Source organism: Nicotiana tabacum, chromosome 20 (genome assembly GCF_000715075.1).
Source record: "Nicotiana tabacum cultivar K326 chromosome 20, ASM71507v2, whole genome shotgun sequence".
NCBI lineage: Eukaryota > Viridiplantae > Streptophyta > Magnoliopsida > Solanales > Solanaceae > Nicotiana > Nicotiana tabacum.
This window is the reverse complement of record NC_134099.1, coordinates 32,923,287-32,938,989: the sequence shown is the minus strand read 5'-3', so window position 1 is coordinate 32,938,989 and position 15,703 is coordinate 32,923,287. Positions and strand designations below refer to the sequence as shown.

General features: G+C 34.4%; 1 protein-coding gene across 1 annotated transcript; it reads left to right on the top strand.

Annotated features, from left to right (window-relative positions):
- The first annotated feature begins 1,801 nt into the window (after positions 1-1,801).
- Positions 1,802-15,382, top strand: LOC107829321 (uncharacterized). The gene is made up of 6 exons (XM_075240792.1): positions 1,802-2,348; positions 9,341-10,466; positions 11,198-11,623; positions 11,980-13,095; positions 13,251-13,757; positions 14,423-15,382. Exons 1-6 carry the CDS (start codon positions 1,870-1,872, stop codon positions 15,074-15,076), a joined length of 4,308 nt encoding a protein of 1,435 aa, XP_075096893.1. The 5' UTR covers positions 1,802-1,869; the 3' UTR covers positions 15,077-15,382.
- Positions 15,383-15,703: the final 321 nt, after the last annotated feature.

Genomic DNA, 15,703 nt, shown 5'->3' with positions numbered 1-15,703 from the left:
GGTCTTTAACCATCGTACCCTCTCTTGATCATACTCTTCCTTACTTGCCCAAGTATTACGAAATATGTTCTGCCGTGTAAGTCTTCTGATGGCTCGATCTCGGTAGTGGCCGAGATACTCGTCGCTATTACGCCTCGTGGGTACGACTATGGCTTGGTCGACCCCTTACCCTTCCTTTCAATGATAACCCATTCTTAGTCAGATTTTGACCCATACACATTATTCATGTTTACCATTTCTCTTCATCAATCCATTAGTAATCAAATTTTAGATATTGCAGAAGTTCTCGGCCAAAAATAAGTATAGTACGAAGCTGCCGGAAAAATCTACTATTGCACGCAACTGTGTTCACGTATGCGTTAAAGATTAAAGTAATACTATTCTCAGATTCCAAAGTAGAATGGTCAACTTTTTACTTTAAACAGATCATCTTATGCTAAAAATTGTGGTCCCTGCTCCACGACCACGACTTACCAATTACTCCATCAAAATAGAGTAAAATAAATCAACAAGTTCTAAAAAATAAGAAATCTTAATTCTGTCCCAATTGATAATTGCTCTTTGATGTTGACCTAAGCTGTTGTACCACGTTTTTTTTATTGCTTCTACATTTGAGTTCCTGTACGAGGAGACCCGAAGCGCTGACATGGTCTAACTCAATTTTTTAAGAGAGGGATAGGGTCTAAAATTGTCTAAATATGTAGTCGAAATTATCCTTTTTTGATTCATTTTACATCCTTCTAGTTAGTAAATTATTTTATTATAAATGAAACTCTAGTGTAAAATGAATGGATACTACATGTTCAAATTCTTCAAGAAGGTTAAAATTTTAAATATACCCTTCAACATTTGACTACCCTTTAAAATTACATGGAAATAGTATCGGCCTAGTCACTTTCTGGACTGGTAATCGAAAAATAGCCAGCGCTTACAAAATTATTAAAAAATAGTCATTGTTTTGCTGAAACACGGAAAATTTAATATGATGGATTATAGAGCTCATGTGTATAAGCTTCCAACATATTATGTTGGAAATTCTAGCATAATGTTGGATTATGGAACTCCTCCATTTAAACTTCCGCATATTATGTTGGAATTCCAGCACATTATAATATTCCAGCATATTATACTGGAATCTCATATGTATAAAATCTGAACTTCAGCATATTATGTTCGGATTTTTCTATATTTTTAAGAATATTTTTGTTCAGATTATATCTTTACATGAAAAAGTGACTAAATTTTGATTACTTTTTGAAACTGTGACTTTTTTCAATTACCGGTTGTAAATCTGACTATTTCTCATTCCCGAAAATTACCCTCATGTTTGAAAGCCCGTTAGGATTCAAGGGAAAAATGAGTCTTTTTTAATTGTCTTAAGTTTAATACCTAGATGATTAAAAATATTACATGGTAGTTTTTTTTACATTCTGATGTGAGATTTACAAAGTGACAAAGAATTGAGTGATGTGTTTAATTCGACAACATAAATTTGACTTTCCTATAATTTGTATTTTCTGAAATATTAAAATTATTTTAATGCGACGAAAAACTAATTTTGTAATCTTATTATTATGACAACTAAAGTTTATCCTTAAAATTAATCGGTAATTCAAATACCATCCATTATCTTCATCGTCCTTCACGGACACAAAAGTTACCATGTGATTCTTTTCTTGTCTCTACTCATTTGAAGTGAGAAATCTACCAAAACAAAAAGGAAAGAAGAAAAAGAAAAAAGAAACAGAAAATACAATGAAATTCCTTTTATAACCCTTTTCCACTGCCTGCTACTGGTACATATTCAATACGTACGTACTGAAAGCAGAAAGCATTTTGACAGTACTGAGTTTTGACAATACTGAATCAATGGAGGAAATTGAGCAGGCCACAAAAACTTCACTCCCATCGCTAAGGCTAAATTACGACGTGTTCTTGAGTTTCAGAGGCGAAGATACTCGCGAAAACATCACTAAAAACTTATACGATGCCTTATACTCAAAAGGCGTCCGAGTTTTTCGTGACACAAACGGGTTAACTCAGGGCGACGAGATCGCTCCAGGTCTTATGGACGCAATCAACGATTCAGCTGCAGCTATTGCTATTATTTCACCCAATTATGCTTCGTCGAGATGGTGTCTCGAGGAATTAGCTACGATTTGTGAGTTGAGTAAACTCGTTCTGCCCGTTTTCTACCGGGTTGACCCGTCGGATGTGAGAAGGCAGAGAGGACCATTTCTACGTGATTTTGCGAGTTTAGAAGGAAGGTTTGGAGTGGAAAAGGTGGTGAGATGGAGAAACGCTATGGAAAGAGTTGGTGGAATCTCCGGCTGGGTTTATTATAATCGGTAATAATAATTTCTCTCTCTCTTTCTATCTTCTCTCTAACCAATTGGAATCAAGTTACAGATTAAATATTATTAATTGAAGATACCCTAGACATGTGATTTGGTACAAATTAAATAATTTGCCATGAATATTGACAGCCCTAAGTTCGATGTAGTATACAATACACGGATTCAACTGGACCCACACTTGATAACATTAGCATCTTTGGTTGATTGCTTGATAAGGCCATTTTGATCAGAATTGTTCAAATAATAGTAATGTTTTCTTTTCGGCTTAAAATAATAACGTTGGTCACATTGTTTCTTCTCCTCATTAATAAAATTACATATTTATGCAAGTCATTTGGTTAACTCACACTAACAAAAATAATCACATTATAAATTTCCCAATAATTAATACTTTCTATGTCTCAATTTATCTGGCACATTTTCCTTTTCATTATGTACCAAAAAGAATGACATATTTTTATATTTAGAAGTATCTTAACTTTGACATTTTCATTTAACCCTTACAATAACAACAAATCCAGTGTAATCCTACAAGTGGGATCTGGAAGAGTATGTATACGCAACCTTAGCCTTACCTTGTAAAGTTAGAGAGACTGTTTTCAATAGACGCTCGGCTCCAAAAAAATAAAATCACACCAATATCAAAAGGAAATACAATAATGGATAAACCACAAAAAGAAAACACAAAAAACGAAATAATGCCAACAAGAACAAGATAACAACAAAAGTAAAGCAATAAAACAACCTGTAGTTATACAAAACTATAAGAAAGTACGAGAGTAATATAGATACTAAGGAAGAAAAAGAATAACTCGCGACTACCTAAGAAATTATTTATAGTCACACATATACTTAAGGCTTGATTTAGATCATAAATTTCTAAATATTTTCGTTTTTAAACTTCATACCCAATCAAACAACACATAAATATGTAGGTAGCGAGGGAGTACAATATTTGTTTGGTTTTAATTTTAAAAAGATCAGCAGGTAATTTATCAATTAGCGTTTGGTTGGCCATACTCGGGGGAGATTCTAGGATATCAAGAAGATGTGTTGCACCATTACAATGAGGTGGATGTAAGATTTAAATTTTACGGGTTCAACTTTTAGATTTCTAGCATTGGACACATTGCACTTTAGATATTATAGGTTCAATTTTTTTTTGTTGTTGTTGAGAAATTATAGGTTCAAGGTATATACACACACACACAACAATAACAACAACAACAATTCAGTATAATTTCACAAGTAGGGTCTTGAGAGAGTAGTATGTACGCAGCTTTACCTCTACCTTGTGAAGGTAGAAAGGTTGTTAACGATATACCCCTGCTCAAGCAAAGCACAATCATAGCAGTTTCAAAAGGAATACCATAGTAAAAAAAATTATAAAAAAGAAGCAGTATCAATAGCAAGATAATAAGATAACAGAGGCAAAAAAAATAACATGTAATAATAGAAATCTAAATATAAGAAAATACAGGAATAATACTAATGCTGCTGATATATGGAAAGAAAAATAGCAATTTCAATGTGCCAGACTTGAGAATGTTGGAAGGATATTAAACCAAAACAAACAAAGAAAGAAAAAGAATTAAGAACTTAATTAAAATGCAAGAAGGAACATGGTCATTCTCCACGGGTGGACTCTATTCTCCTAGAAAAGAAAGTTTGAGAAATAAACTCAAAACCTCACCTATAAAAGTGCATTCAATAACTTTCGCACCATATGAATCTTTAAGCTTGCGTATGCACACATATATTTAAGTACTTTTAGAAAAATATAGAAAAAATGTATGAGTACCTCCTGACTTATAGTCAGATTTTTAACTACATACTTTATCTTTGCGGGGATATTATTATCCCCTTGAAATATTTTTAAATGGAATTAGTATCACCCTGAAATACCACTAATACATGTGAGTTTGGTGGTGAAATACACGCGTCTGATATATGTATTTCCCACTAAAATTATTTTTTTTCTTGTTATTTTCTCATCTACTTCCTTTCCCAACTCACTTTTTGTATTTTTTAAAATTCTTTTTTCCTTTTTACACAACCCACCTTTTCCCATCCCTCAATCCATAAGCGAAGTAGTGAAATTTTTTTGGTTGAAGAAGCAGATAGAAAAACGGTGTGCTCCTAGAAAACTTTCTAGCAATCAACAATCAACAACTAAATTCTTCTTGTTCTCTCTTTGGGAAAATGCATAAGTACTCCCCTTATTTATAGCCGAATTTTCAACTACACACTTTATCTTTGCGAGAATCCTATTATTCACCTAAACTTTTTTTAAATAGAATTAATATACCCTTAGTGCTGATGTGGCAGAAGAGAGTGTATGTTATTTTTAGGAGAGTAAGAAAGACAAAGTTGAAATTTTATTTTTATAACATTTTTATAAAATACTATTTTCCTATTCCTCTTGTTTATCTCCTCTTTTCCTTTTCTTTCATCCAGTTTCTTTACTTATAGACTTGGCCGAAAATTAGCTCCGGCATGCTCTATATTTTTCAGCGAGACAAACTTCAGATTTTACTCTTTAAGTTTTATTTGTTGAAGCAGAATTTTGAAGAGAATGAGGAAGAAGAATTTGGTTGTTGATTGTTGATTGTTGATTGCCAGAAAGTTTTCTAGGAGCTCACTATTTTTTGATCTGTCACCGACAAAAATGGAGTCTTTGAAATTCCGACCATCATTTTTCAGCTTATATTCATTTTTCTTTCTTTTGCTCTTCCTCCTACACATAAATTAAACTTTCAATAAAAAATTATATATATATATATATATATATAAAGCAAAACACACTCAGATTGAGATAAAATATAGCCGGAAAATTTTTTCGCGCCGAAAAAATGCAGTCCTTGAAATTCCGACGACTACCACTTTATGCCGTCGGTGACAAAAATAAAAAGAAAGAGAATGAAAAAAAAATGGAGAACAATAATAGAATAATAAGAAATTAGAAAAAAGATAAGAAAAAGAAGAAAGAATAAAAAAGTACTCAAAATATATGTGGCAGTGCGTGTAGTTCGCAACTTGTTAAGAGCTTAGTTGTCTACCTTTATGGTGGTATTTATTTCGTGTGAAAAGAGTTCGGGTCGGGGGGGGGGGGGGGGGTTAATAAAATCCCCGCAAAGATAGAGTGTGTAGTTGAGAATTCGGCTATAGGTCAGGGGGTAGTTATGCATTTTTCGTTCTCTCTTTTATGTAAATTTGATTAATTAAAAAAATAGGACTCCCCTCACCCACGTCACTACCTAAAGTAGTGAAAGGCCGAAGGCCCCAATCGAGAAACGGCAAACATGGCGAGAATATTTTTTGCAAATAATAATCAAAACCCTTTTTCTTGTTCAGTCTTTTCTGAGCTTCTTTCGGGTTTAATCGAAAATTGATATTGGAACGAGACTTTTTCATTCCTTTCCATGAGAACAATTGCAATTGAAAGTTTAAAAGTGTTGAGTGAAGAGATTAGAAATAACAGTAATCCTCTATAAAATGTAGTGAAATATGAAGAGGAAAGAATAACATCTTCAACTCGATCTTGCCGAAAAATATGGAGAATGCCGGAGCTAATTGGCCAATTTATAAGTAACAAAACTGGAAGAAAGAAAAGGAAAATAAAAAGAAAAACCAGAGAAAAGAAAAAATAGAAAATAGTACTCCTATATTTTATAAAAATATTATAAAAACAAAATTTCAGCATTCTCTCTTTTTCTCCCTCTCCCAAGGAGAGTGTCATACACTCTCTTCTCTTCTGCCATATTAGCACAAAGGATATAGTAATTTCATTTAAAAATAATTTAGGGGGATAATAAGGTCCCCGATAAGATAAAATGTATAGTTAGAAATCCGGTTATAGGTCAGGGGGTACTTATACATTTTCCTAAAAATATAACATTTGATCTAGGAAAGGGAATATAGGTTCATGTGAATCCATGCACTCCATATAGATCCACCACTGACTTACTCGTAGAAGTTCTGTCGAAATATGTACTCTCTTCTTTCATGTTTACTTGTCCACTATTGATTTAACATACACATTAATAAATAATAAATAATATGATAATTTTACTATATTACCCCTATTTACTATATGTTGGAAAATAAATTGAAAATAAGTACTCCAGTACTTAATAAAAGAGGTAAAAAGGGGTATAATTATAGGGATGGCAATGGAGCGGTGCGGGGCGAGTGTGGGGCGGGTTTTACCTTAACCCACAAAATTTCAACCCGCCCCGCCCCACTAGCATTTTTACCCGCATCCACCCGCCCCACATCAATACCAGCGTCCACTCGCCCCGCCCAGCAAAAATTTTCCTTTATTATTTCTTTCAATTTGTCATATTTTAATCTTATTTTAAATTATATTCATATAGATATTGTCAATCTAAAGTTCTCATTGGAATCCAAGTCCAAACCAGGAAGTCCAATTTTGAATAGCCATAACTAGCAAATAACTACAAATCCTACCGAATGTTGTCAGTTAACTTTTAACGGTCTTCGGTTCTAATTTTTTTTTAATATACTTTTTTTTTATTTTACATGCATCAATATTGAAATTTAATTTGAAATATCGATATGTCATTTCTAATTATTCAGATATACAAAGAAATGAGATTAGATACATAAAAATGTGTCAACTAATTATCTACTTGACTCAAATTAAATAACTATATAGCTAAAATGGGACTTTAAAACACTAAAAAAGATATAATATAATATTTTCTTCCCAGAGATGCAAACAACCGAAACATATATATTTACATTCAACAAAATAAATGTTCATTATGAAATGTATTCCTCGTAAAAACCAAATTAGATTGAGACTAAAATAATCAATGCATAGGAGAAAGGAATAGCAAGTTCAAAACGGAAAAAGTAAATATTTCTCGTTCTAATAATATTAGTGAAAGTTGAAATGTTATAATTTTGCAAAAAGTTAAAACCCGCACCCGCACAAAATTTTATAAAACTCAATTTGACCCGTCCCGCCCCGCCCCGCACCCACATATGTCTAAACCCGCACCGTCTCGCGTATGCTAAAATCCGCCCCGCCCCGCACTCGTACCGCCCCATTGCCATCCCTAGATATCAAATGATAAATTATCCATTAATTCTCCAAACTGAACAAGTAAAAGTAGACATCTATTCTAGTATTATATATAGTAAAAAAGTAAACTTGGACGGAGGAAATATTAGTAATACATATAAGAGTAACAAATGACAAAATAATTCTTAAAGTAAATAATCCCTACATCACAATCTCTAACAGTATCTGTATAACTAACTCGTAAATTCGACTATAGATCCGACTGACTTGGAGGTTGGAACTGCAGTGTCCCATGCACGCAACAATATTTAACTTGGCCTACTTTACAAATATTATATTGTGTAACCAGAATATTAACTCAATAAAATACGTTTGCTTAATTTTAAATTTGTTGTGGTCCCAGATGGGTTTGATTATTTAATTTTTATATAAACAGGCGCAGTTGCCTGTATATATTAGAGCTTATCAGTTATAACCTTCAATTGCTTACTTTTGCTTTTAATTGGTATTTTTATTAGTATTTATTTTTAATCAAATAAGGTGGTTAATTCAACTTCATTATTCAGTAGTGTTGACTTTATTAACAGTCCTTATGGTCCAAGGATACCGTTGTATGACCATGCCAAAGAAAATCAAGACTACATCAACAATATGGAAGAATTACCTACTATAGAAGAAATAATTGCCTTTTCTTTTGTTCATGCGTACAAAAAGCCAACAGCCTAATCGTGATGATTCTGAATTTCAAATTTCTTTCTAATAATTATAAAGGTGTTCTTTTAATTAACTGCTCACTATCATTTACCTTAAACAGTAATTACGTACCATAAAGCAAAAGATTAAATAATTGAAATATAAATAATAATATGAGGAAGAACTTCACAAGTCTCACTTGAAGCTAATTTGGGTAATGAGGTTCAAATTCCAGCGGAGCCAAAAACATTAGGTGATTTCTTTACATGTGTTTAGACCGTAGTGGACAGAGTTATCTGGTAGCCGTTGCTGGTGGAAAGTGGCAGGTATCACGTGGAATTAGTCGAGGTGCGCACAAGCTGGCCAGTACACTACAAATATAAAAAAATTTGGGAAATGATTAGGGTTGAGCCATACACCCATACACACACATATCTTGTAAATATTTGTTGAAAACTTGAAATCATCCTTTTTTTTTGGTTAATGAGATTCTCTTAAGAAAGTAAAAGATTATACCTGGGAAAAAGAAAAAAGAACAACTATCTGAACTATATTCACATTACCCGTATCATCTTCGTTTACTTCTTAATTATCTTTTATAAGGTTTTAGGAAAGAATTTAAGTACAAGAATTCTTACACAATTAGTGTATTTAATCTTTCATAGCAAGAAACCTTCGTTATTTTCCAGGTTATCATTTATGAATCACAATATAACAACAATAAAATACCCAGTGTAATAAGTAGGAACTAGAGAGGGTAGTGTGTACGCACACCTTACCCCTACCTTATGTGATGTAGAGAAGCTTTTTCCGATTACGGCTTAAAAAGAAAAAAGAAAATCAAGTTTGAGAAAAAAAAGTAGTGAAGAGGCCATGTTGGAAATATTGGAGAAAAGAAACAGTAACGACAACAAAATAATAAGCAGATACAAATGAAACAATAGGTAATATGAATAGGATAATACGAGAATAATACTAATAGTACTGAAGGAGGAACATATAAGGTGCTCCAAACTGTCACCACGACTCTCCCACAGGAAAGTGAGACATCTCTCTTCGACTAAGTAATAACCTTCTACCCTAATCCTCGACCTCCATAGCCTAATCCCAATAATACATGTTTTTTAGTGATCAAATTGTATGAAAGTTCTCGGTGTATAGAAGTTAAACTCATAAAAGTTTAGTAGGAAAAGTAAGACCTTCCAAATTAACAATACTGATGTTTGCTTGCAATCTGCAGTGAAGAGTCACAGTTGATACAGAATTTGGTGAAAAGAGTTTTACAAGAATTGAGCAATTCCCCAATATTTGTAGCTCCATTTGTTGTTGGAATTGACTACCGCCTGGAAGAACTCATAAGACAGTTAGATGTGAAGCACAATGGTGTCAAGATTATTGGGTTGCATGGAATCGGAGGGGTTGGTAAAACAACTCTTTCTAAGGCTGTTTATAATAAACTTGCTTCTCATTTCACACACAGGACTTTTATCTTGAATGTTAAGGAAATAGCTGCTCAACAAGGCATTGTGTCCCTTCAGAAGAAAATAATACAAGGTCTTTTCCCGAGCAAGGTCTTCTCCTTCTCCCCCAGTAATGCACATGAAGGAAGAGTAAAATTCGGACGATTTCTTCAAGAAAAGCGCGTCCTGCTTGTCTTAGATGATGTAGATTATGTAAATGATGATGTTAACATACTGAAGGCACTAATTGGAGGGAAAAACTGGTTCTTTGAAGGGAGCAGGGTTGTTATTAGTACTAGAAACAGAGGAATTTTGCTAAATGACATCGTTAACGAGACAATTGAGGTGAGAGAATTGGGTGATACTGACTCACTAAAACTACTCAGTTATCATGCATTTAGAAGACATGAGCCATTTCCAGCTTTTGTGAATATTTCCAAGCAAATTGTCTCAATTACTGGAGGGCTACCGTTGGCTCTTGAAGTTTTTGGGTCTTTCTTGTTTGATAAAAGAAGCGAGGAGGAATGGATAGATGCTCTAGAAAAGCTAAAACAAATTCGCTCACCGCGTCTTCAGGACATCTTGAAAATAAGTTATGATGGTCTTGATGACGAAGAGAAGTGTATATTCCTGGATGTTGCATGTTTATTTCTTGATCAATTAGAAAAGAAAGCTGAAGATATAATTGATGTGATGAAAGGATGTGGTTTCAGAGCCAGGGTTGCATTTGACACTTTAACTGCTAGATCATTGATTAAGGTAATTGATGGTGGGGATTTGTGGATGCATGACCAGATAAGAGATATGGGAAGACAAATTGTTATACAACAAGGCATTTCAGATCCCGGAAAGCGCAGCAGACTTTGGGATGTTGCTGATGTTTTGAGTGTGTTACAAGGAAGGAAGGTATGTCTTCTTTACGATTTAACTTATACGTGAAAACGTTCTTTTATATTATCAGTACATTTTGCATGTTGTAAGAGGTAACCTGCATTGTTTTTCACATTACTAATCCAACTCTTTACGAACAGGTAGTTATAGTTACTTTAGGTGACCGATAGTGTAACGAAGTTAAATGGTTTTATTATATAGTGAAACTCCATTTAAGTATGTTTTGGACAAGAGTGGGTTGCTCTAGTGGTAAGCACCCTCCACTTCCAACCAAGAGGTTGTGAGTTCGAGTCACCCCAAGAGCAAGGTGGAGAGTTTTTGGAGGGAGGGAGCCGAGGGTCTATCGGAAACAACCTCAAAACCACATGGTAGGGGTAAGATCTGCATCCCTAGGGTAGGTTGTTGTTGTATACTAGATTTAGCATCCTGTCTACTTCTAGACCATGGTCTCATAACTTGTAGCGGATTTTGGAGGTAAGAGATTAGTAAAGAAGACCCTTCAGCTATTTCAAGTTGTAAGACAAATCACTAGCTTAAAATGAGAAAATCTGTAAATCAGGATTAAAAGCATTTAATTTGCACTCCCAGCACTAATGTTAAGTCTTAAACACTTGCAGGCATCTTTTTTTTTTTTGGTTTTCTTTCTTAATACACAACAAAGACTCCCAGCTTTTTTCTTGTGTTTTTGTTTTCTGCTAAACTTACATTTTATACTAAACAAAAATAATTTGTCATGAAAACAACAGGGGACACAGAACATCCAAGGGATCATCCTGGATCTGTATCAGAATTCATCATCAAAGATTAAAAGCGCAAAAGCAATTACTAGAGAGCATTTTCAACAAGTTCCCACTTTTACTTCTGCATTAGCTTACATTAAAGAGTTGTGCAAAGAACAATTTCAAAATGATGCAAAAGAAACTAATGAGTTGGTATTGAACAGTGAAGTATTTGATCCAATAGTTAATCTGCGACTACTCCAATTCGATAATGTGAAACTAGAGGGAAATTTGGGGAAGTTACCTTCTTCACTAAAATGGCTCCACTGGAAAAGATGCACTCTTTCAAGTTTTTATTCTAATGATTATCCAAGTGAACTTACCATACTTGATCTCTCAGAGAGCCAAATAGAGAGGGTTGGAAGCCGGGAATGGACGTGGAATTGCAAAAAGGTATGCGTTATGTGTCATGCTGATGAAATACTGTTTGTATTTTTCAACTATTAAGCTTTTATATATTTTATATTATATAATAAATTAATGTCAGGTACTTGCTTATGGAGGGTGATACTCCGGAAACAAAGAAGCTAAAATATCTCTTGTCATCTATGATCATTTATTATTATCAGAAACTAAGCAGCATTGTATATTACAGAGCTCCTAAAGTGAATGCATAACTATAAAACTTTAGTTATATACAATTTGATTTCCTTGAATTGCATCCTGTAGTTGATGAAAGTCCTGATATGCTCTCATTTTTTAAATCTCAAATATAGATTCTTTAGGCATGTTTTTTCTAAAATTTGCAGGTGGCGAACAAGTTGATAGTTATGAATCTCTCTGATTGTCATAAAATAACAGTTATTCCTGATTTATCCACGCATAAAGCATTGGAGAAGTTGATAGCTGAGCGTTGCAGTGCATTGCAAAGGATTCACAGAACAATTGGGAATCTGAATACATTACGTCATTTAAATCTAAGAGATTGCCGCAACCTTGTTGAATTTCCAGGTGAGGTCTCCGGGCTGAAGAATCTTGAAAAGCTGATACTCTCGGGTTGCTCGAGATTGAAACAGCTACCTGAAGATATAGGTAAGATGAAGTCTTTACAAGAACTTCTATTAGATGGAACTGCTATTGAGAAGTTGCCTGAAAGTATCTTCCGCTTAACAAAACTTGAGAAGTTAAGCTTAATCCAGTGCCACTCATTGAAACAACTTCCCCGGTTCATAGGAAAGCTAAGTGCTTTGAAGGAACTCTCTCTTAATGGTTCTGCTGTGGAAGAAATACCTGATTCTATTGAACATTTGCAGAACCTTCATACATTAAACTTAATTAGGTGTGAGTCACTTTCTGCTATTCCCAGTTGTGTTGGCAACCTCAAATCTTTAGTAAATCTCTGGCTTTATGGCAGTGCAATAAAAATGATGCCAGAATCTATTGGGTCTCTGTATTATCTTAGGTCCTTATCGCTCGGAAATAGTCAGCATTTGAATGCATTGCCTGTTTCAATTAAAGGATTGTCTTCTTTGGTTGAGCTTCAAATAGAAAAGGTTCCAATTATTAGTCTTCCAGATCATGTTTTTGGTGGACTTAAATCACTGAAGAATCTTGAGATAAGGAACTGTGAGCGCCTTGGCTCGCTTCCCCACTCCATTGGAGAATTGTTAGCTCTTAGAACAATGACTCTTACCAGAAATGATGCTATTAAGGAGCTGCCAGAATCAGTTGGGAATTTGCAGAATCTTGTCATACTGAGATTGACCAGATGTAAGCGACTTTGCAAATTGCCAGCTTCAATTGGGAAACTAAAGAACTTAGTACACCTGCTAATGGAGGAGACTTCAGTAACAAAATTACCTGAAACATTCGGGATGCTATCGAGCTTAATGATTCTGAAGATGGGAAAGAAGCCTTTCTGCCAGGTACCTAGCTAGGTGAATACATAGTTATATTAAATCATGGATATATGTATTTGTGTATGGAAACTATGAAAACTAGTATAAATGTTATATTTTGAACCCATATTTTCAAAGAACCTTGAACTCATAAAGATTAAACTTTGGATCTGCCTTTGCAGGTATCACAAAGTACTGAAACCACAAAACCAGCTACCTACACAGAAAGGGAAACAGCACCTGTTGTGCTTCCTTCGTATTTCTCAGAGCTATCCATGTTACAAGAACTTGATGCCCGTGCATGGAGAATAGTTGGGAAAATACCGGATGATTTTGAGAAACTATCATCTTTGGAGATCATCAATCTTGGTTTCAATGATTTTTCCCATCTCCCGTCTAGTCTGAAAGGACTACCTTTCTTGAAAGAGCTCCTTATTCCCCACTACAAACAGTTGAAAGCTATTCCTCCTCTTCCCTCAAGTTTGCTCAAGATAAATGCTGCAAACTGTGGAGCCCTAGAGAGTATGTACGATATCTCAAGATTAGAGTTCTTGCGCGAGCTAAACCTTGCAAATTGCATGAGTTTGGTAGACATCCAAGGTATCGAATGCTTGAAATCCTTAAGAATGCTACATATGGCTGGTTGCAATGTCTCCTGTGCCTCTATTGTTAGAAGCAAACTTGATAAGGTACTGTTTTCTCCTATTTAACTGTGTGTGGTATGACGGAAGTTATTTTCTACCAATAATATTTCCCGTGGAAAAATGTTTCCTGGTGTTTGGTTGGTAACTGGAGAGTGTGTATATATATATATATATATATCAAAGATTGATAATAGTATTTGCAAATTGTACAGTATTTTGATGAAATTCTTGAGTATTAAAGATTGATAATAATGTGTAAGTGTAGGTTAAAGCAGTGATATGAAGTTAAGAGTTATGATAATTGAGAAGGAAAGTTACTTCCATCCAAATGTAACAGAAGTTATTGTTTCTCTTTTGGTAGAATTTTTTTCCCATGAATATCTTCTTTCGGAAATAAAACACCAAATAAATAACTTACTTTCAGAAAAAAAAATTCTCCCCAAAAAAATAAAAATCTGTCATAATGAAAATAGACCCGTGTGGTCCGGTCCTTCCCTGGACAATAGACCCGTGTGGTCCGGCCCTTGCAGAAATGCAGGGTAAGGCTGCGTGCAATAGACCCATGTGGTCCTGCCCTTCCCCCAACCCCGCGCATAGCGGGAGCTTAGTGCACCGGGCTGCCCTTGTACCGAACACACTCTATGTTTCATTCAATTTCTTGCCAAAACAGTACTTACCTGTTAGGCTAATGAAAAGCTTTTCACTGTCAGGTTGCTGTGAAAAACTTGTATAATTTTAGCATTCCAGGCAGTGAAATCCCAAGTTGGTTAACTCCAAGCGAGGTGCATTTCTCAAGGCACAGAAACAATGAAATTAAAGCAGTGGTTATTGCCATAGTTGTGTCAGTGAACTGTGCTAAACTAGATGATTTAAGGGATGAATTGCCTGTAATAGCTAACATCCATGCAAAAATCGTTAGAGCAAATCGAGCAGTATATACTACTGGTATGTACTTGGTAGGAGTCCCAACTACGCCCGAGGATCAAGTTTACTTGTGCAGGTATCGAGATTATCATCCATTAGTATCTATACTCGAGGATGGTGATATAATACAGGTGGGATTGGGCAACTTTCCCATTACAGGGATTGAACTAAAGAAGTGTGGAATACATTTAGTTTACGAAAGTGATGATGATTATGAAGGTAATGAAGAATCATTGGATGAAAGCCAACAATCTGTATCAGAAAGATTAACAAGGTTTATTGGAGCTTCTAATAGAGAGAGCAATGTCTTCAGCTCGAACTCAGCTCAAGAAGATGGAGAAGAGGAAAGAAGGCATAACTGTTTTAGTTTCGTTAAGGAGATTTTCCGTGCTTTAAAGTACCTTCTCTTTAGGCGATTTGCATCCTTCCTTCTAGCATGAAGACTTTGTTTTATCAAGCGTTGCTTCTCCCAAACTGCAGAAAGCTCAAGTTTCTCCCTCTATTTCCCTCGAGTTTGGAATGGTTAAAGCAAACTGCTCCGCGCAGGGCGACGAATTTTGTGGCCTAAAGCCAAATTTTATAAGGGGCCTTAATTTTTAAAATTTCATTATTATTATTTATTTGAAGTCTTTTTTTTATAGCTTTTCTTAAATACAAAGTTGTTAATAATTTTCTTATAATCAATAACTCCTAATAAGTATTTTTCAATTGACAATATAGCTAATCCATTTAACCTTTCTTGTGACATTGTTGATCTTAGGTAAGATTTTATCAATTTTAATTTTGAAAACTTCTTTCCGCTGAAGCAACGGTAACATGAGTTATAAACATTATTCCATAAGTAATTTAGGCATTTGGAAAAGAATTAAATCTTTTTATTTTGCTAAGTGTATCAATTAAACTGCTATCTTCTAATTGTACTATTTTCCTTAATACTTTTATCAGAAAATAAATCTAAAACATTAAATACGAATTGATTATTATGCTTTAAGAAACATTCAAGATTAAGGCAATATTTTTTTAAATTTTCAACATCTAGTGATCTTAGTTTTTACCACCAAATAGAA

Bases quoted from the DNA above. Each gene is read 5' to 3' on its own strand.
- LOC107829321 (XM_075240792.1), top strand. From the start codon at position 1,870: ATGGAGGAAATTGAGCAGGCCACAAAAACTTCACTCCCATCGCTAAGG. The intron at 13,096-13,250 runs GTACCTAGCTAG...CTGCCTTTGCAG, and splicing joins GAAAGAAGCCTTTCTGCCAG to GTATCACAAAGTACTGAAAC. The intron at 13,758-14,422 runs GTACTGTTTTCT...TTTCACTGTCAG, and splicing joins TTAGAAGCAAACTTGATAAG to GTTGCTGTGAAAAACTTGTA.